Source organism: Stylophora pistillata, chromosome 1, assembly GCF_964205215.1.
Source record: "Stylophora pistillata chromosome 1, jaStyPist1.2, whole genome shotgun sequence".
Taxonomy (NCBI): Eukaryota; Metazoa; Cnidaria; class Anthozoa; order Scleractinia; family Pocilloporidae; genus Stylophora; species Stylophora pistillata.
The window spans coordinates 2,420,353-2,442,500 of NC_142519.1; the positions used below are offsets into that span (position 1 = coordinate 2,420,353).

At 35.3% G+C, this 22,148-nt stretch overlaps 4 protein-coding genes across 5 annotated transcripts in view; 3 read left to right on the forward strand and 1 right to left on the reverse strand.

Annotated features, from left to right (window-relative positions):
* Positions 1–22,148, forward strand: part of LOC111319636 (peroxidasin-like) — a 42,323-nt gene that overhangs the window by 673 nt on the left and 19,502 nt on the right. The window lies entirely within an intron of this gene.
* LOC148740795 (uncharacterized) lies at positions 1,029–2,297 on the forward strand. The gene is made up of 2 exons (XM_088757341.1): positions 1,029–1,852; positions 2,127–2,297. The coding sequence occupies exons 1-2, from the start codon at positions 1,697–1,699 to the stop codon at positions 2,295–2,297; spliced, it is 327 nt and encodes a 108-aa protein (XP_088613467.1). The 5' UTR covers positions 1,029–1,696.
* Positions 2,294–7,381, forward strand: LOC148740796 (uncharacterized). 2 transcript variants are annotated; one of them, XM_088731114.1, is made up of 4 exons: positions 2,294–2,687; positions 3,139–3,286; positions 3,785–3,844; positions 5,518–7,381. In XM_088731114.1, exons 1-4 carry the CDS (start codon positions 2,532–2,534, stop codon positions 5,964–5,966), a joined length of 813 nt encoding a protein of 270 aa, XP_088587240.1. In that variant the 5' UTR covers positions 2,294–2,531; the 3' UTR covers positions 5,967–7,381. The 2 variants fall into 2 exon arrangements, with proteins under 2 accessions (XP_088587240.1, XP_088587246.1); XM_088731120.1 differs by having other exon boundaries at positions 3,139–3,226.
* The window catches only part of LOC148740797 (uncharacterized), a 9,905-nt gene continuing 1,714 nt past the window's right edge, over positions 13,958–22,148 (reverse strand). Inside the window, exons 3-15 of the mRNA XM_088757411.1 lie at positions 21,486–21,588; positions 20,979–21,199; positions 20,560–20,609; positions 20,244–20,325; positions 19,769–19,942; positions 19,295–19,440; positions 18,187–18,295; positions 17,554–17,734; positions 16,973–17,062; positions 16,656–16,724; positions 16,210–16,264; positions 15,140–15,327; positions 13,958–14,924 (exon numbers count right to left, since the gene is read on the reverse strand). Of these exons, the coding sequence (XP_088613537.1) occupies positions 14,293–14,924; positions 15,140–15,327; positions 16,210–16,264; positions 16,656–16,724; positions 16,973–17,062; positions 17,554–17,734; positions 18,187–18,295; positions 19,295–19,440; positions 19,769–19,942; positions 20,244–20,325; positions 20,560–20,609; positions 20,979–21,199; positions 21,486–21,588 (2,100 nt within the window). The 3' untranslated portion in view covers positions 13,958–14,292. The remainder of the gene's footprint in view (positions 14,925–15,139; positions 15,328–16,209; positions 16,265–16,655; positions 16,725–16,972; positions 17,063–17,553; positions 17,735–18,186; positions 18,296–19,294; positions 19,441–19,768; positions 19,943–20,243; positions 20,326–20,559; positions 20,610–20,978; positions 21,200–21,485; positions 21,589–22,148) is intronic.

Below are 22,148 nucleotides of genomic sequence, written 5' to 3' on the forward strand. Positions count from 1 at the left end.
AGAGGGAATCTATGCCCTTTATACATAAACTACAGCGTTGAAAATGTTATAAAACAATTGGTTTATGTCTCAGCTGTGCGTTCATCGAGACTTGAAGCACTTGGGAAGTTTGGAGAGCACTCAAGAAGCTAGAGTTGCTCCCGGCAACTCTTAGGCATTTCTTAGGGAATTCTTAGGCATCTTTTGTGCTCTCCAAACTTCCCGCGTGTTTCAAATCTTGATGAACGCACGCTAACGCATGAATCAATTGTTAATAGTGACTATGTGCGAAATACCAAATCGTACTTTACAAGTACTGAACCCAATAAAAACCAATTACAAAAACAGGATATTTACTATTAAAGTTGCTTCTGTCAGTATCATTATCCAATTCGCTGTTGTTAGCGCCACCTTCGAAGTTGTGTTCGCGAACATTCTTGATTTTTTCAGCAAGTGAGGTGTTCGTCTCAGCGTCATAGTTTGTTGCTAAATCGGCCGTCACAGTTTTGCCAGTTTTTCGTAGTTTGAACTCACATATGGCTCCTTTGTTATCTCGTGAGAACTTGTATGAACTTTCCACATTTGGCTAGCTTTCAAGCCATTCCGAAAACAATCGACATCATTGCATGTGGGATGAGCTTAAAAGACAGGAATCTTTGCAAAGCGGTCTTCATAAAACACAGAATTCTGTAAATTACGTTGTTTGCGAAGACCGAGCTCACGATAACACAAGCTGTCGCACTTTTATCCCCAGTTTCCGCGATTTACGCACGGAACGCCTGGGACCGTGACCCACCTTTTGGCGACCAAAACGGCCTGCATTTTCAGACTCGGGCTTTCCAACGGAAGCCCGAGTAAAACTTATATATTGAAACATTAAATCACACTAGTTTTTTTCCGAAACTGTTTTTCTCTTGAGAGAATTGGATTTTCTCAGCTACGCTGCTAATGCAAATTGGCCGCCGTAAAGAGTTTAAAGCTGTTAGTGCACGGTTTCTGTTAATATTACATTAATATTACATTATATTATTATATTTATGATGATTATATTATGAATTATTTTTTTATCTTTTTAGCCTTGTTCTTGCTGTAACTTTTAAAATTAGTAATTAGGATCGGAGATACTAGCTTGTAAGCTACACTGAAATCCGAGGATAAATAAAGCTTATTTATTTTATTTTTTATTTATTTAATCTTTATTTAAACACGATTAATTCATCAGCCTATAAAAATACATATCACATACGCTAAGATATTTAAAATTAAAACTACATACTATAACACTAAAGCTGTTTTCCGTGAATGCCGTGCGTTAGACTTAAAGAATGTCATTGATCTTACGTTTAAATAACCCCAGAGACTCTGTGTTCCTTATATCGCTTGGTAGACTGTTCCATAATGTGGCGCCATTGTAGCCAAAGCTTTTTCTGTAATAATTAGTGCGTGGTAGTGGTAATGCACCCGGTTCACTCGAAGGAAATGGGCTCACCCCGAAGAAAGAAATTTCCCTTGCTGGGCTCAGCCCACTTCAAAATACATTCTTAGCATTCTCGTTGTCAAACATTCCCAGATTTCATTTCGGTCGATCTGTTGGCATGTCAACAAGAGCTGATCGTCCTCAAGAGATCGCATATCCTCTATCCAGCGTTTGATCGTGACCATAGCTAATCTAGATCATAGTCAATCGTGACTTAAGTATTGTGCCAATCGTTTCATCATGGCTTCATCAAGGAAAAATAATCTGTTAACTGATGTTCAAAGATCCATTTTGTCTCGGTATTTTGACCAAGGCATGACTGGAAAGGGTCAAGCCCACAACGATCTCATTGAACAGGCCAGTGCAGAAGCTAAAGTGACTAAGGAAACTGTAAAGGTAAGACTTGCATTGGTTAAAATGCTTTTATAGATTCCATATATTTATGTTAGATAGTAGCGTAAATATGGAATGTTGCTTGGATCCTTTTCTGTGATCTCGCTGGTAAGGCGGGTGTTTCGGACCCTTTTACTGGTGGTTGCCGCGAATGTCACGCACCGTAGTGAAATCTTCCAGGCGCTTTTACTATGAAATAAATTAGTTATACACTTTTGAATTCAATGAAAACCGATTCGATTTACTATTAGTTCTTTATTTGGTATTGAATATTTAGAATTGGATTGGAAGCGAACGAAAGAAGAGAAAAGCAGCGGCAAGTTCGACTTCGAGTGATCAAGATACCGCACCGTCAGCAAAAAGCGTAAAAAGCATCCCTTACATACGAGCTCCCACGTCATACAATAACTTTTGTGGGGAGCTGTTCAGCAAGGGTAAAAGTTCATGAAATATTCGTCTACGCCATATATAATACTACGAACAAACTACACAGAAGTTAAACCCGTTTTAAACTTTATGTTTCTTTTCAATGTGAAATTAATCCAAGCTATGCTTGATCGAGTAGGGGTTTTGTCGTTCTTTAGTAATTGGATAATAGTTTAGAGCTAAACAAGAGAGTAATTAAACTAAACGCTCATGCACACTTTGTATTTAAATTCTAGATCAGTGTCGAAACCTTTCTATGGTAGAAAAAAATTCGTTTGCTGCCAAAGAGTGGGCGAAACTCACTGCTGAAGAAAAAAATTTATATAAGAGTTCGCAGAATATAGCGGGCGAGTTGAATCCCGAAGATATTGAAAGGACCGTCAAAAAGATAAGAGATCAAATAATTAAGCTGGTGAGTCATATTATATTATTTTCAATTCCTCGGCGTTTGACGAGAATCAAAATATTATATTCCACATTGATTCCATTGACTTATTTCAGTCAGTTCTCAAAATACTTCAACAACACGGGTCGGGGCAAATGTGAAAAGTTAAATCTTCAAATCCCCACATCGATAGATCCTGTAAGTAATTGAGCATATAAATTTTGCATAAAAAACGAACAAAGAGAAAAAAAATCCATATGAATAGGGTAAAAAACAAAGATTGAAGTATAGAAAGCTGGAGAAGAGGAAGAAAGAAGGAAAAAAGAATAAAATAGTCGCAGAATTAAATCCTTAATCATTGATTTGTTAAATTCTTTCCTGTCAGCTTAAATAAGCTTCTTGTTAACTCCATCATTATTTCATAATGCTGAAAAAATATTGGCCTGTTCATTTGAAACTTTTGAACTGTCTCATATAGGTAAACATTCTTGATGGATATGGCTGTTGCACTGCGGTACTACAAAAAGATCCTCATGGACAGTTGTTTGGTTTTGGATCCCCTGCAGGTCAAGACTTTTTGTCAAGGAATCCCGAGTTGATGTTTAAATTCAAAAGCCATTTTGGTGGTAAGCTTTTCACTAATTTTTTGCAGTATTTCTGCACTATTGTTTTAGTTCTGCAAAATCTAACACCTCCATGTAGGTCACATGTAATAAAGTTTCATGAGTAAAGTGTAAGATGCTTGGGGTTGTGCCATATACTGACTTCCGGAATACGGGAATGATCTGCTGGACAGGGTATGGTTTTTCAAGCTTAAGCTTTGAGTCATAAATAGGGTATCCTTTTGAACTACATTTCCAACTTTGTCTACAGTTCCTGTCAAGTAATTCAGGGTATTCATATACCATTACAATGCTAAATAACCAACTATCCTCAATGATATTGACCACCACCCAAGAATTAAACTCTTTCGGATCTGATAGGTCATTATCAAAAAATATTTTTATTTGTCACAAGGGTAATAGTATCAGAATCCTGTGGAACACCCATATTCCCTAAACCAGTTGGAATATCCCCTCGGAGTAGTTACTAACATCTAGTAAATTATGTTTATCTATTTGCAGGTGCAGACAACAAAGATGTTACATATAAAGACATAACAGCATTATTCAACCAAAAATACAGTAAGATTGCAATGATTATTGTATGCATGCATTTGTGTGATTCCATGCACGTTTTTGTGATTACAACTTTTTGGATTCCAACACACACCTCTTCATTAATAATTATTAGTTAATTCTCTGGGAGTGTGTAATCCCATTTATTACACGACTCGGGCAGTCAGAGGACCAATAACTAAAATCAACCAATCAAAATGCTCTATTGCCGGTCCAATATTCTCTAAGTATTGGACGGGGCACTGTCCCGAATGATACCACGCTTGTGTCCCTTTGAACCTCAGTCGTATAATAAATCTCTTATTAACCAAGCTTGCTCGGGACCGCACTGGAAGAATATCGGCCCTCGGTCTTTTTTGTACGGACCTCACTGCGCTCGGTCCGTACTGTCAAGACCTCGGGCTGATATTCTCCCAATACGGTCCTCGTACTTGGTTAATAAGATATATATATTAGCTATCATAGCAAAATATATGACAGTACACACTCCCAGATAATTAACTAATAATTATTAATGAAAAGGTTTGTGCTGGAATCCAAAAGGTTGTAATGGTTTCAAGCTCTGTGTCAAATAATAGGGTATTGACTATTCAAATCCATTTCCAATTTTTTTCTGTCACATTCAGAGTATAGCTTTATATACAAATTAAGCACTTTTAAATCTCAACCTTTACCAAAAGAATTATATGTGGCCTCCACCCTACAATTGTTAAATTGTAAAAATATTTCTATTCTGGCAGTTATTTAGCAATAACCCTTTTTATTTGTCATAAATACGATATAAGAATCTAAGATTTTCAGGTTGACCATTTCAGGGTTCTGGCTGAACACCCAAACCCAAGTCCACATGGAGTATACCCCACGAGTTAATTATTATAAAGGCTACATTATTATTCATAGATGTTGTAAAAGATATTGTTGTTTGGGTCTTGGGACCAACATCATTAAATACCACCAATATACTCAATCTTGTTATGGTTTGAGAATGTATATTTTAACTTTTACATTATCATTAATATCATAATTACTCAAAAATGTTATTGATGTCATATTGCCATTTTCCTATAAGGGCAAGCCGTAATGAATAATTATTAGAGGTCCTCCAACGTTATATAAAACTATCTGTTCTCAGTGATACAGGTTTCTTAATCATTCTATAGTTGCTTTTACTGGTACAGCCAATTGAAAGCCTTTAGATTCTTGTTATCAGGGGTATCTATGGAGCTATGCTAAATATAACACAAAAAAGCTCTAAAAAAAAGGATACACCAGACAATATTTTAATCAAAATAGGCGAGTTTTGGGAAGTCTCAACAGCCCTAGAAAACTATTACATTCTCCGAAATCTTAGTGCTAAAATTGCAAAAAAGAACAGGTTCACAAATACTGGTAGTAATCAATTCGTTTTTCAACTTCAACTTTTTATTTGCTTACCCATATATTTTCTTTGATAGACTATTCACAGTAGAAACAGAATTATTATATACAGAAACTTGTTTTTAGGTTAAAATTATCTTGAGAGTTTGTAAGTGCATGTATGAATCATGAATATGATGTATGTTAGCTACCATTAAAAGATCATGAAGAATGTACTGTAATCATCAAAAATAACACCTGTATGATGAATCCCATATACACATAACTATTATATGTTGGCTTCGTTTTCTCATTACCTTTAGGTCAAATGGTTGGAAAACCTTCAAGAGTGCCATACCTCAAGGGTGGTTTTGAGGTTGAGGGACTTCCTGAAGATTTGCCTTTTCGGAAGCCTTTCATGCATGGCGGGATGCAAATGAGGAGAATTCTTGAGGCTAAAGAAAGCATCATCTTCAAACCAGCCCCATTGCAAGGAAATAGTGATGATGCTGTTGAGACTCCAATTGAACAAGAGCCCATCCCAACAGAAGCAACTCAACAAATACTGGCATCCCTCTTAGCCCATATTGCTGGAGACAGAGTGTCAAAGCGTGCACTTAGTGGTGGTGGTGTCATAAAAGAAGAAGAAACCGAGGTTGTAGATCTCACATTCAGTAATCATGAAATGTGGATCCTACAGTCATTTGGCATCACATATTTTGATACAGATGCATGGAAAGGGCTTTGGCACAATGTTCAATATGACACATAGCATGATGGTGGTGTTATTCTTCCTGTGCTGAGTGGAGGAGAGGATGAGAAGTTTTGGCTTTTTTTGTGCTCGCTGAAACTGGGCACTATTCTAAAAGCATCAAGTGGCAAAGCACTAAAAGGACACTGGCTAGACAGGATTCCATCATCATCTAATGAATATCGACTACTCACTGACATGACAAACAGTGTCACCAAGCTTAATGCCATCAAGCTCGAGAATGGCACACCCCTCTACCACTTGTATTATGCAATGCCATCCCAAAATGGCACATACAAATTGGATGCATTGTTCGAAACTGCCATAGAGCAAGCCATAAGAGGATTAACTCGAGTCAACCCTGAAGATGTTTAAAATTTGTTTATTTTGAGATTATAATTGCAGTACTAGTTACGTATCAATTCTTATGAAACAAATCAAGCTTGAGAACTAAATGTTTGTGTTAAAGGAAAATTTACACAATTTCAATTTTAGTTCCTTCTACATGTACTCTTCTGAGATTATAAAATTTTCCAGAAATGTCAAGATCAACATGTTTTATATTGGTAAGCATTCTTTCCTTGTATCTCAGTTTAATTACTAATCTGATACCCCTGGGCAACAGAGCTAGAAGAGGGTATCTTTGCATGGTTACCTGGGAGTGAGTGAGTACCACTTTCATAATAAGCAAACATGGTTGTAAAACATTCTAGTTTCTCACAATTTGCAAAACAATTTTTAATGGGTTATTATTGCTTATTTTGAAAACTAGCTACTGTTACAGTAGCTAACTTATTTCTAACTTTTTAAACAAAATTTGCTTATTTGTAGAAAAATTGATTCATTGATATCTCCACTTTTGGAGTAAGGGAAATAACAACACTGAAACACCTACTTTTATACAGACAAGACTTTAATTTGCATTTTTTAAACCCTTTCCATTTTTCTTTCTTAGCTTCTATTGTAAGCCTCTATGTATTATATCTTTTAGGAAGTTACTATAACATTCAAAACCGCAACTTACACAAATATTGTACAAAAAAGGTTTTCATACATTTTGTGATTAATTTGACAGGAATGCCTGATTGTGAAATTTATTTGCTGAAAACAATATTTATTTATTTATTTGTTTTTGTAATTTTTTAATTTGCTGTTAATTGATATATTTTGGTCTGGGAGTATTTTTGATATTTTTCCAACACTTTGTCAGTATACATCTGTACTTGTGAATGAGATTGAGATAAGGGGTTCCTCTTTCCCTAGCTCTCAGACCTCTGATACCCGGGTTACTTAAAAACACAATTTACACTTTTGGGTTTGCCATATCCAGCCTCAATAGTGTGCAATGTTTTCTTTAGGACTTGACTACTGTCTGTAGTTGTGTGAAATGTGCATAGTTAGAAAGGATAGTGATAATAAAGGTTGCAGACAACGAATCATTTCAAGGCTGGAGATGATAAACTGATCACAGCTGCACAATTAATTATTGGCCACTATTGGTATCATTCACTCAAACAGTGCTTTCCATTTTGGTATTTGACTTTTTATTAGAGCTCATTTAACATTAACAATATAAATAGAACAAAGGACAAGAAATAGTTCAGATGTTGGTCTTTTAATTGGCACATCAAATGTAATTGTTGAGTTTGATAAATTAATACTGCAGTGCCACGATCAACAGAATTTGCCAAATGTTATTCCTGTGGACGTTTTAAACTCATTGTCAGCAATAAGAAAGTTTCTTATCTTACCAGCAAATATTAATAAGACTACTCATAATCTAGTTGGGAAGCATGTACAAATTTTCATAGCTTATTTTCATGTTAGCATACAGCATTAATCGTAGTTTAGCAGTAGTAACGGGCAAAACAATTTATTATATTTTGTTGATACTGTTCGTTGTTCAATATTAAAGTAATAAATAATATGGAACTTGTGAAAATGCTCTACTGACGTACAATTATTGTATAAATGTATTTGTAATTGTGCATGCAATCAAAAATCAGTAAAATTATTAATAATTTACTATGACAGTTCATATTATTACATTGATATATGATTAATTTGAGAATTTCAAAGTAACTTTTCACAACTGTAAAAAAGATTTCCTTTCAATGACTAAAGAACAACTAGACAATTTCATTCCTTTCAACAAAAACATAATATACTCAGACTTACAGGACGGCAGAATATCCCTATTATTGAAACAAATACACTGAAACAGTGGAAAATGAACTCAATGTGTTATCAAAATAACCTAAAAATCTATCTGACTTGAGTCTATTTTTGGTTTTGAAAACATGTACACTACAACAAAAATTTAACAATATTCGAATATTTCAACACAATGAAATAATTTGTCAGTCTATAAAATAGATCTTGGCACTTAGGTACATTAATTATGGTATTATGAATTTATTCATCATTATCATTACAGTGCAAATCAATTACATTTTTCAGGAATGTTGTTTGTCTGTGATTGGCCAAGGACCGATACAACCATTCCTGAAATATTTCTGTCTGGTCATGGTTTTGTGATTCTTACTGTAAAACATACATCTCATTTCCATTTTTGGTATGAGCCTGGGGTATACTTGTATGCAGTCTCTGACTTATCAGTACAGTCTTTGATTTTTGGTTAAATTATAGAGAGGTAAGAGCCTTGTACCTTTTTGACCCTTTCTTTATGTTGTGCTTCTGTGGCAAATGATAATCCATTCGGTAACCTTCCCACTTGCATGTCTTAACTGGGCAAGGTCGTAATGGCCTCTTATTTCCACTCTTTGCTTCTCTAGAAGAGAAAACAATAATTTAAAATGGTTGTAATACCTGTTTGTTACTGAAGATGTAAGATGAATAATATGATTCGTGAAAAGGGATTTCTTGTTACAAAGAATAGGCTGTTTTAGATAAATTTGGATATACAAAAAACATATTGGCCTTACAACATCCACATTTGCATTTTCACAATAGCTTAATATTTTACTCACTATTTGTGATTATGAGGCAGCATGGACATTACATACCGAAAAAAACATTTACTAGATTTCTATTGTAATAATCGAGGCTCCCACTACTGTTAGAATGAAGCTGGTGATAGGGCAAAAAGAATAAAATCATCGAAAAGCAGGATAATGTTGAACAATGCCTCTTCTTTTTTGTAGTCATTGTTCTATCTGCCTTTCTTTGTTGCTTGGGCGACTCACAATCTTTGTTCTGATGAGTAGTGGGCTACTGTAATAATCTTGATATTACTTTTTCCTCTTGCTGATTACTTAGGACTTTTCTAATTTAGATTAAAAGTAAGAAATTCAATAACATTCTCATGGATGTTACATCAGAAAGAACCACACACTGTACAGTCACAGTGCTTGCAAAGTAGCATTTTTCCAAGTTCTTTTATTTAAAAAAGTAGAAGACATGGAATTTTGGAAGTTGTATGTGTTTTAAAACCACAAAATTTAGGAAATGAATATCTTTAATAATGAAATAAATATTTTTTAGAGATAAGTCAACTAAGAACAATGCATTGTATCAACAAATTTGAAATATTACTAAAAGTTTTCAAATATGAATGATCAATGCACACTGATATCTATTTATTGACACAACTATATACATGTATCTCACCTGATTTTTTTGCTCTTTTCTTGAAGTCTTATTTTTGAGACATCTTCCTTTTTGAGTTTGTGAAAAAACTTCAAATGGTTCGCAATGTGTGTGTAGTTTTCGTTACAAAGCTGTAAAATGAATAAAACACACAAAGTTTTGGGTAAATACAAAATATTTTTATAGGAGCCACATGCTGAACTCCACATCCATGAATCACAAAAATAACAAACAATGCCCTTTGCATGGCAATCAAAATAATATACCGAGTCATAAATGATGTCACTAGAAAATCAAACTTTGAGATGAACTATAAGTCAACAGAAGTGATGTAGCTTTAAATATCACCATGGTAACCCGACTGTATACATGACTGCTTTTTGATGACTTATCTATTAATTTTTTGGTTTTAACTTACGGAGACGACATTAATCTGTATTATGCTGATAACAAACAGTATTACTTACTGGACATTTGTATCGATACGTCTTTTTCGAGCCAGGCTGTTTTGGTGAGTCTGAACCCACGTGGCTTCTGGCGCTTGTGTCTTCTAACTCTTCATCGTGTGGCTTTTCATCATCATCATCATCATCATCATGTTTACTTGTTCAAGCAGGTTGAATTTATTGGCAACTGTATAAGCTGATGTGGACCTGCTGTTTTCCCACCCAACCCACCCAAGGGGAGGACATCCAGCACACAGTAATCTCGTGCGTGGGAAATTAACGTCTCTTACCCCTTACCCTTTAAGAGACGGGACCTCCGGCTTTACGTTCTATCCGAGAAGACGAAACAATGTGAGTGAAGTGTCTTGCTTAAGGACTCAAAGTGAAGCCCCAGCCAGGACTTGAACCCGGGCCGTTTAACCCAGAGTCCAGCGCACTGACCACTGGACTACTCACGCCTCACGAATTCGAATTCTGACTCTGAGAAATCATCTTCAACCCGACCATCGAGTACACGGAGCACTTTCTGTGCCTCGTTCTTCATTTTCATTCTAATAACTTCAATTGCATCGCCATTAGTGGGCTTAAGATCGCGTGTATTACATGTGCCGCTTTGGTGAAATGACTGTAACAGCGTTTCCACATTTTTGAGGAATTTGGCACGAAGGTGTAGACCTATTTCGTTTGCAATTCTTCTTTCAGCTCGCAACTGTCCCAGGAAATCACTGTTCTCAAACCCTGGCCTGTAGTCAAAATACATTTTGATGGAATTAGGATGTTGCTGCCACTAACGTAGATGCCGTTGCTATTCCATCGAAACTGTAGAGCCTTCGAGTTATTGGGTCAGCGATACCTAAAGAAGTCTCTCTTGCGGGCGTTAACATTTTCGGCGAGCATCCATGCCCCCAGTTTACATTTTCTTTGACCAACAATTATTAACAACCAGAAACAATATTCAGACTACAGGACCCGGCAAAATGTACGTATATCACGCACATTTTTACTCCGACGAAAGACAAAGGTCCGAAACGTAAGTTTTTCAACTTTCTCAACGGTGCTACAAATTACCTTTTTTCTTGCCGTTATATAATAACATTCTGGGTTATTATGCCGCAAGTATGAGTACTGGGTCCAATCCTTTCCAGCTTATATACGGCCACCCTTGGTGACATAATTCGAAAACAGGGCCTTAAGTTCCACCTGTATGCCGATGATTGCCAAATTTATGTGCCATTTATGCCTAATGATGAATCTGCTGCTCTGTTGAAAATAGAGGCCTGTGCTAAAGAGATCTATGCATGGATGGCATGTAATGGGCTTAGGATGAATCGCGATAAGACTGAGTTTTTGGTTATACATGCCAAACATCGCCCACGACCACCAATATGTCACATCAAAATTGCTGGTGTCAGGGTAGTTTTAACTGAGTCAGCTAGAAACATAGGAGTAATGTTTAACGATGTTATGAATCACGAGCATCAAGTTCAAAATATCTCTAAAGTAGCTCTCTTTCACATACGCAATTTATCTAAAATCAAGAAACGTCTTACTCACAGAAAGATACTGAAACGTTAGCCATGCTTTTATTACATCTAAGCTGGACAATCGCATTTCTTTGTTGGGTGAGTTGCCACAATACTTATTAGATAAGGTTCAGCGGGTACAAAATGCTGCAGTGCGTCTCGTCTCCTGCAATTCCTGTAATCAAGTTTAATGTATTTGCGTGGGGCAGGGTTGCCCATATTGCCCGAGCCAGAAGCTCATATAATCGCAAGACAACACCCACCCATCCCACCCCAGGGGAAGACATCCATCACACAGTAATCTCGTGCGTGGGAAATTAACGTCTCCTACCCCTAACCCTGCAGGAGATGGGACCTCCATTTGTTTGTCCCTATTCGAGACTAGAATATCTAAACCATTTCTCGATGTTATAGAAAGGCAGCATATTCTTCTCAATTATTTTAAGGCCTTGCGTGTTGGTCCGGCCTTGAGTGTTGGTCCGGCCACTCGAAAATATGACCGAATTGCGCCAGTCCTTAAAGAGCTTCACTGGCTACCTGTAAAAGCAACGTATTATCGTTAAAATATAAGTTCTTACCTTTAAGGCACTGAAAGCTTTATTTTTTCTTTGACAAATCCTGACACATCTAAGGTGACTGTTCAATTTTCATTCGCACCCTAAAGCTCTAATTGTACGTAATAGATATCAAGAGTCCCGTGCATAATACTAGCGCCCGGACTAGATATTATGCGACAGATTGCACGCTTGATGCAGGCTGATTTCAAACATTTTTAACCTTTCGGCTATCGTCATTAAAAAGTGCAATATCGCATTACGTATATTATCAATTTGGTATGTCTTGATTAATGTGACACAACCTGAAACAACCCTGAGATCACTGAGTTGGGCTAACTTTGTATGTATGTGTGCCAATTTTGTTACTGATATTTTGAAAGTAAAAAATATGTCTTTCATTGCTTGTTCTTTAATATTAAATGGTGTAGACAGAATAAAAACGATGCCCTAATAAAAAGATTGCTTTAAGGACATATCGTATGATTTGCGCTATTTGGTCAGTAAGGCTCAGGTAACAGTATTGACTGAACGCAAGTCCCGTAGCATAAGTACGAGCGTTGCACAATTCCTCCGAAAGCTCTTAATTCTTTGCAAAAAAATTATAGCTAACAAAGCAAAAAATATTGAAAGACTGTTTTTGGTTTAAATATGCTGATGAAATTCGCTCAAAATTATTTTCTTGTGTTAACGAGCTGATTTTGTAAGTGTGCTAATTTTGTTTTCGGTGTGCTAATTTTGTTATCGACGTTCGTGTAATAACTTTGTAAATACATGCTAACATAGTCATATCGATCAGGACCGTATATCACCATAACGTGAACAGGTGATTTTGACATGCTGATCATGTTAAAACGTATACAGTAAAATCAATGTTAATATTAACACAAATTACCCGTAGAAAAGCTCCCAGTAGGGACTTAAAGCAGTCAGGACGGCAACGCCACAGAAGACGTCGATTAAAAACTGAGTTTCTACTTTTAGTTAGAATTTCGAAAATGGCTGCATGTGTTTACCATCTCATAGGGCGCCAGACCTCAAACACAACATAACGCATACAAGTAGCATTGAGTTCCAAATGTAAATCAAAATAATTTTCCGCGCGGTTTCGCTTCGCATACGACGCAAATTTTGGTGATTTCACGTTGTTGTTTTGCAAAGGACGTCTAAGAAATGTACAAAGTTTTAAAACGCACGTACTGGGCTATTGTTCTGCCAATTAGATCTATTGTTTTTCCACACGTTCTCGTTGCCGTAGCCGTCGTGGTTTGTTTAAAGTCCCTAGTATTAGACATCGCACGCGAGTACCGCATTTTACAAATACTTGGGTATTTTCATTTTCTAAGTGGCGATGCATGCACCTCTGATCTAGCTATTTCAAAGCAGACGCAACCTTTCTTATCAGCAGAGTCACTTTCAAGACATATATGACTGTATGGGATGATCCACTGAACACGGTATGCTTTTTCAAGGTTCGCGAAGGGTATCCTATTCAACTTTATTTCCGACTTTGTCTCAGTTTTCATTCATACTCAGGGTCTCAGTTTCCATTCATACTCAGGGTCTCAGTTTCCATTCATACTCACGCTATCCAACATCGATCCTACAGGGATATAAAGCTGTGTGCTCATCCGGGCAGGTTCGTAGGGGTAGAACCTAAGATCTAAACCTAAAGCGGATGCAGAAAAAAAATCAAAATAGGGAAACTTTTCTTTAATTGAGACCAAAAGCACTCATTATTTTGGGATAGGCATTGTTATTCCTGTTGTAATTCACGTGGAAGAGGGAGGGACAAGTCACCCCGTTCCCCCTCCCTGTATCCGCCTTTGCGAACATTAGGAAAGAGATAGAAAAAGGTTCAGAAAAAGCAGAAAAACAAATCATTTATACAAGTACACTTTTTATTAGCGAGAATTAAGAAACCTATTTAAGAACCTAGCGAGTCTGATTTTCAGTCAAGCACCATTTATATAGGAACCTGTTCAAGCTGACTTGAAAAAAATGTAGGTTCTCTTAACAAGAGGTTTTATTGCATTACAATCGAAGCTGCAATTGTATTGGCCCAAATGTTTCACTTAAGTCATGTTGTTATAATATTCATGCGAGTTAGTAATTATAGTTATAAAATATTCTCTTTTATGAGGTATCGACTATGCATCGTCACCAAATGGCTTATTATTATCATAACAACATTTTTTACAATGAAAATGCACCATCATTGATCTAGATTGTCTGTTTGTTCGTTTTCATCAGCTTCAGTTTCATCCCTAACACTACTGACATCATCAACGTCATCATTATCATTTGCAGCTTCATCTTCAAGTAAAGAAAGTGTTGATTCTCCACTTCCATCCAAAATTCTTTTCAGCAATTCTTCATAATCTGTTTCAAACAAGACTTCTTCCTTCCAAAGTCTTTGCAGGCTTGCTAGTTCTTGGATTAAGGATGCTCTCTTCACCAGAAGAAGGTTCTTGTGACTTGGATTATTTTGAGTGGAAGCCTTATCGATCCAAGAATCAACTTTCTGTACTTCCTCAGAAAGAAAGGTCTGAAACCTTTCAACCTCTGCTTTAAGAAGAATGATTTCTTCGTTGGCCCTTTTTTTCAACAAAAACACATTTATGATTTGTATTTTTGTAGAATGGGCTAGGGTGTTACGTTGAGGATCCACGTTGACTGCGCTGTAAATGGTTGATTGCGGATCTTTCACTATAACAAAAACTTCATCATCTGACAGATCACCAAATTGGGCTGTTCTCAAAGCTTTCAGTTGGGGTATGAGCAGTTTGACACTGGCTGTTATCTTGGTAAGTTCTTTGTTCAGCTTTTTAGCAATAGCTTGTCCATCTGCAAAGGCAGATTATAAAATAAGGTAAATAAATATCAATTAAATAAATAATCTGATTACACTACAACCTATCCAAGCCCACAACCAGATAAGCCAGACACTTCCTGAGCCTCTGTTTTAATCATTCTGTGCACCTGTCTAAGACACACACATAAAGCTGGTCTTCAGAGTGTTTATCACCATTATCATGTCATATCAAGAACCTATCATTTACCTGCATACTTTTTCTTCATTTCCAGAACAAAAATCCGCTCCGCTGCTAGGTGGTGTAGTTTTTTGAGTAACTGACACCCTTGTTTAAGCTTGAGGCGAGCAAGAACCTCTTTGTACAAAGAACTTGCCACAGTCCACTTCCTTTGAATTCCTTGTTGTCTCTCAATAGATGTTTGCAACTTCTCAAGCCTAAATAATATATTACAAACAAGGATATCAGAAAGAAATATCACAACTGGCACTGAGTTAAAAATACTGAAGCAAGCATGCAATTAAGTTTTAAGATACTTTTCCTTGACACAAAATTTGATTCCTTAGAAGAACCATAAAGGAGATTAAATACCATACACATGAGTATGCAGTTGAAGAATTTAATGAATCTAATATTACATAATAATTTGTTTATACATCAGTGTCAAATGTTTTTGCATTTTACTGTTTTGATTTTGATTCACACTTATTTCCTACCTATAAACATTTTTTGTTATACAAAGGTGTAGTGGATGAATGAATTTTAGAGATTTATTTGTGAGATTTACAGTACAAACCTCTGTAACTGTTTCTTTATTGATTCAACTTCCTGAGCAGTAATCTCAGAATTGGACTGCAATTTAAACGTAGAAATAATAATGTCAAGTTTTATCATTGTTTATACTGCATCATAAGTACTTGTAACACAGCACTAATCAGCTACAACAACATTTTATTGCAGTGATCACTTCCCTGAATAGTAGATAATTATTACTGATTGTTAAGCCTCCCATGGAAACTCAAACATGCCATGCACCAATCAACTTCGGTCATTTGTTTGAGTTTAGTACTGTATAGATTGTCCTTGATCATCCAATGCGTAACTTGAATGATTTGAATTTCATTTGTGGGCTCTGGTATAAATGTGCCATATTTGACTGCCAAAATGTATGTGATGTATTAAATAAGGGCAGTTGGGGAGAATGACTAACTTTATATTTATTAAAGTTAATAATTGAAATAATATTGGAAAATATAATAATAATAAAAAAATAACAATCATTATCATCATTATCATCATCAAAATTCCTTGTAACTTACTTAAGATCGTTTGCAGTGCTAAGGCTTTCAACATACTTCTCATCCCATTCCAGCTCTATAGAAAATAAAATAACTATAGTAAATTATTATATCTGCAATAATTCCACGATGATTTGATGCAATAACATACAGTATATTTAGTTACTACTATTCAGATCTATGTAGTAATGACTGTACCTATTTAACACAATCAATCTAAATTTTAGTAAAAACACATGCCAATTTGAGATCAACTGGTTAAAACTAATGGCCACAGTCATATCACATGATAAAACATCTAAAAGATTGATAAAAGAATGAAATGTCCATAACAGTGGTGAGAAGCTGGGTTCTTCTGTTGAGATGCTGCTCCCTACTTTTTGCTATCTACTCAAATCTATAGATTTGAGTGAGAGCTCCAAAGTGAACATTTCACCACACTGGAAAAAACTGATTAACCCCAATACCTTCATCACTGCTTTCAGTGGACACTTCTGCCTCAATCCACATCTCAATATCTTGCTCTGTAACAGGTTCTGTTGTGTAATAAGGACAATGGATTAATTTCATCCTGTGCAGCAAGAAAAACTCTGAATATTTAATATACTAAGAGATTTTTCATATGTATAACCACTTAATTTTAAAGATATTGTGCACACTTGAATTTTAGCTATACCTGCAGATGGGGTACATGACTATGGTGCAATTATAGCAACACTAGGTTGTATTTTATAACAAAAAGTGTGTATAATTAATAAATATCACTTTGCTATATTATACATGCCTGACAAAGACTTGCACAGGGAATCAATTTTTTCAGTTGAGTTTTGGAGAATTTCTTTACTTCGTCTAAACTTTCTTTTCAATGAAGGTCCTGTGGAACATTGAAAACATTCCAAAAATTGTAATAAACAAATTGAAAGATAAATATTAATTATCAAATGAATTATGAAACAATACTACTTCACAAAGGGGAACTTAAACACTAAAAATAAAGTTAAAACAAAAACATACTCTCAGAAAAAAGATGTGTATTTTGTTACCACAAATGATTTATTTTTGGATATTGTCCATTAAAATTATAAATTAATGGATGGACACTATCTAAAAATACATCATTCATTTTACCAAAATACACATCTTTTAAAAAGTATGAAGAAACATACGAGGCTGTTGTGCATGAAACCTCTAGGTAAAAAAAAAAAATTAATGAAACATTGTTACATATGGGCATTTAATGCTGTTTTGAACTAAACTGTAGGAAGAAGTGAACACATAACATTTACAGGTTGACTTTTTTTATTTGTTATAAAGTAGCACTAAATACCCTCAAAAAGGACCATTTATAGATTAAACAAGCTTTACCAAACTTTTCACGGAGTTGATCTCCGTAGTGCAAAAGACCATCAGTAAGGACATCAATTCTTTTATCTGCTGCCATTTCCTTTGTTATCCTAGAATAGTCACGAAGGAAAGCCCAAAGCCTCTCAGTACCCTCACCATCTGTGAGACCAATTCCATCAATACATCTTGGTGAATACTTGATCTGAAGAATTAAGAGTTAATTTTAATTTGATACATAGCAATAACAATTAAGTTATTATTATTACCATTAATTAAAATTAAGAATGCTTTGTTAGCTGACATGAAGCTTTGTGACCATAACAGTGAAAAATTGGTATACCCAAGGTCAACTGGGTTGGGTTGAACAGTAATTCTTGAGCATTTTTCTAAAACAGAGATTATTGTTATTATTGTTGATATTCACAAGCATAAAATTTAAAAGTTTGTGATCTAACCACACACTATATTATCTAGTATATTGTAATTACAAACACAGATATTATAGCTGCCTTTGGACACTTCACCCAAAAAGCCTTAAATTTATAATTTCAATATAAACTGAATGAAATGATATAAAGAACTTAAGAAACACTCCGATAACTATAACTATTAAATTTAGTAGTAGAAAACAACAATAACAACAACAATGTTTACCTTCATATGTGAAGACAATATGCATGCAATGTCATAGAGCATGACAAACTTTAGACTTTTATCGTTCTCATCAAGAAAGCGCTTAACCTCATAAAGTGGATAACCAATCCTGAAATTAAACAAAAGATCCAAAGATCAAAAATAAGAAAAAGTGGAAAAAATGAAGGTGACCACACCTTTTCAATACTGATGTATATATGTTGTGGTTTAAATTTAACAATTGGTTCATGCGTCAGCATGCATTCATGGAGATTTGACTGCGCAGGAACTTTGGAGAGCACGAAAGATGTATAAGAGTTGCTCGAGGCTGTGCCTCGAGCAACTCTAACTTTTTTAGTGCTCTCCAAACTTCCAAGTGCTCAACTTCTCCATGAATACCCAGCTGACACATGTACCAATTGTTTTATAACATTTTCCTCGCTGTAGTTTATGAATAAAGGGAGGAAATACCCTCTCCTATGCCTCAATGTGTGGTTTATTTTGTTTTGGGAAAGTATTTCGCTACGCTTCAATGATCTCGTCTCACATTGGTTAAAAACTGACAAGTGCATTCATGCGTGGAAATGAAGTTAGAGTTGAGGAACGAGATGAAATCAGCATTGATTGTCTTCCCCTTCCTCTGGGTTCTTTCTCAAAAAAAAGATAGGTAGATCTTCATCGGCTTGTTCACTTGTTGCCACGTCTAGTTTTTTACCGAAGTTTTTCCCGGTTTTTAATGAAAAATGCTTAAGTCCCCTGCAAGAAAAACAAATTGTCCTGAGGCATTTGACGTCACCGGCATGCATCAGTGGGACATTTTGTTCATAGCAGCTCAATAACACTTACACAGAGCAAGCACGTGCGCTATGTTATAAGTGCTCTAAAAAGACAATAAGTGAGAACACAAGCACAATAAAAAACTAAACTCTGCCATAAATATAAATTTATTACAACTTCAAAAAGTACATCTAAATCTTCGCAAGTACTTTCATCAATAAATAATAATTATTGATTTTTAAAAAGAGATTGAGATAATAAGAGTAATGACAACACTTCAAGGATAACAGCTAGATAGCCAATGCATTTGTCCATTGCTATTACATAATAATTATCAATTACTGAAATGCACCTTTCACCATGTTTGATGCTATGAAATCCTTTGGGGAAGTCATGTCTGCAGACACGACCAAAGACTCCTTTCTCATCAAAAAGTTTATTCCTTCCTTTTGATCTAATGGAGCTTGCAAGTTCACCAGTATGAAATGAGCTGCAGTCCTAAACAAAATTAATTGGGTTTTAAAGTACCTCTACATGTATACTGGAATATAGAAATATATTGCCAACAACCAACCAAAAAAAAAATCAATAATTAACATTCGGCATGGCTTCATTTGTGTCTACATAAGTTTATAAATTTGTATGTGCCATGGTGTGGTGAGAGAAGGCTCCCAAATAATTATCACTGACCATCATAATGAGGTAATCAGATAGCTCCTTGTTATTGGAAAGGAATAGCTACTAGTAAAATTAAGATATTTGTACAGGACATTTTTAGGCTACTGTTTCCAATGTGATGTGGCTTGATTTTTTTTTATTAACAAACCTTTGAAACCTCAGAAGCACGTTCACAGTAGCCATTTACAAAATTGTCAACATCATCTTGGTCTGCAAACATCAGCTGTCCATGTTTTGGAACTCCTATTGATTTCAGTCCCTGGCATTTCTTCCTGGAAAGACCAAAGCATGCATCCATGCTCTCTATCAAAATTCCATTTTCCTGCAAGTGAAAAAAATATTGTGGTGCAAAATTACCCAGGTTAAAAAATTGTACATAAGGAAAAATTAAATTTACCTTAGAAAAAAAATTACCTGCAACATATACCTTTTATACATTTAAATAATTAACTCAAAAGCACTTTAAACACTGTTTCCTAATCTGTAAAGGGAGTTTTCTGTTTTGAATATCATTAAATATACTGAATAAACTAGGTATATGTATAGAGCGTACAATTCAAGGTCTCTGCAATCAAGTGTACATGTAAAATATCGTGAATAAAGGAAGATTATTTATGAAATACCTTTGGACAAAGCGGACAAACTGTACCATTCCACAGGTCTGGGAAGCACTGAGTCATTTTCTTAATTTGATACTTGAAGTACCTACATGTACATGTACAAGATTGTATTTTCATAACGATAAGAAAATAATATTGGTAGCCATGTATAATACGTTGGGGTATCATGCTAGTCATGTATAATAGGGCTAGCTATGACTACCCATGTAGTATTGGGTAGCCATGACTATGGCTATATGGGTACATGATAAGAAAATATTGGTAGTCATGACTACATGGTACCATATTTCATAATAAAAATTAGTATGCAATTAATTACCTGTACTCTTCAAAAGATGCTTGATTTAGGAGTTGATATATTGAAAAAACCTGTGATAACAAAAAACTTTAAAATTTCAATGAGTTCAAAATTTATTCATCCATGTATATTAGCTATAATTTGAGAGAGTACTTGTTTGATGCTAGCCTCATAGCCATAGATATAGTATAGACTACAAGTCTTACTAGAATTCACTTCATGCTTAAAATAAATTACATTTAATAAATAGCCATTATGTTGTTTCTTTAAGAAACATCTTTTCTTTGGCAGGAATTTCCTCATCTTCTAGCTAGGGAGTGATTAAAATAATGTACAACATGCAATGTGCATGTATTCGTGGGATCATAATGCACATGATGAAAGGTTTCATCAACATGAAAAACTAGTGGATAATTAGGCAGTGCATTTACTGCTCTTACCATTCTTGGTTGTAACGAGGGCCTTAACAGTTCAACGGCTTCACAAAATTCTCTGAGGGAAACTTTGCAGTGCAAGAACACTGTTTCCATCAGATCCATTAAATAAAATGTGAAGGCTGTGGCAGGTTTATCAGGAGATGCTGGCCACAAGTTGTTCTTTATTAGTGTTGTGGTTGGGTGATAGCAATTACAAAACCAAACTTTTTTTGAATACTGATTGCCTACAATTAAAAATAAAATGATAACTGAATGAAAACTTGAAAGGGATGTTATTTATTTCAAAATGAATTCCAAAAAGATTCTATTATAATCAAAAAAATAATGTGCTGCTTAATCTATGGAATGCAACATATATGAAGATGATATGGTCGTCATCAGTGTTGCATATATCTATACTAATCAGCAGACCAGGACAAGAGTACATGACTACCTTATCTTTAGTTAATAAAGTACCTTTTAGTTTCTTCAATTACAGATTATTATGTGCAAAGCTAAAAATTATCATACCGTGCTCATCAAAACACACAATGTCTCTTGCTTCGGCAGATCCACAGTTGCATTGGAAACCTAACGGTAATCCGTTGACCACATAAGGGGTGAACATCCCCTCCTGAAATTAATTAAAATATACAATCACATTACTTACTTTAAGTTGAGACACCAGCAATATATTAATAAATAGTAATTATTATATGGCTGTGTCTCACGAAGACCAGGAACTACCAAATTCACAAATTTGATCAATTGGCTGAAATCAATGTTGAAAGCCGTCTAGATTTTTCCATCTAGACCAGCATCTACATCAGTCTAAGAAAAACAGGTAAAAAGTATACAAAAAAACGGCATATAAGACACAGCCATGTAATAAACATCTTATTAACCGAGCTAGGTCAGTCTGTATGGGAGAATCTTGACCTTGGTCACTGGTACAGACCTCACTGTATTCGGTCTGTACTGGTGATCTCGGTCAAGATTCTCCCATACAGACCTCCCGCTCGGTTAATAAGAACTACATGAAAAGGGGTACAATGAATATTTTGATTCATTGCACTACAGACAGCATGACAGCTGAATTGACAATATACTCTATGTTACACAACAACAACAACACCTTGAATGAGTCATAAGTACATATTTACGAAGAATGGATTACAATTAAATAATTACATT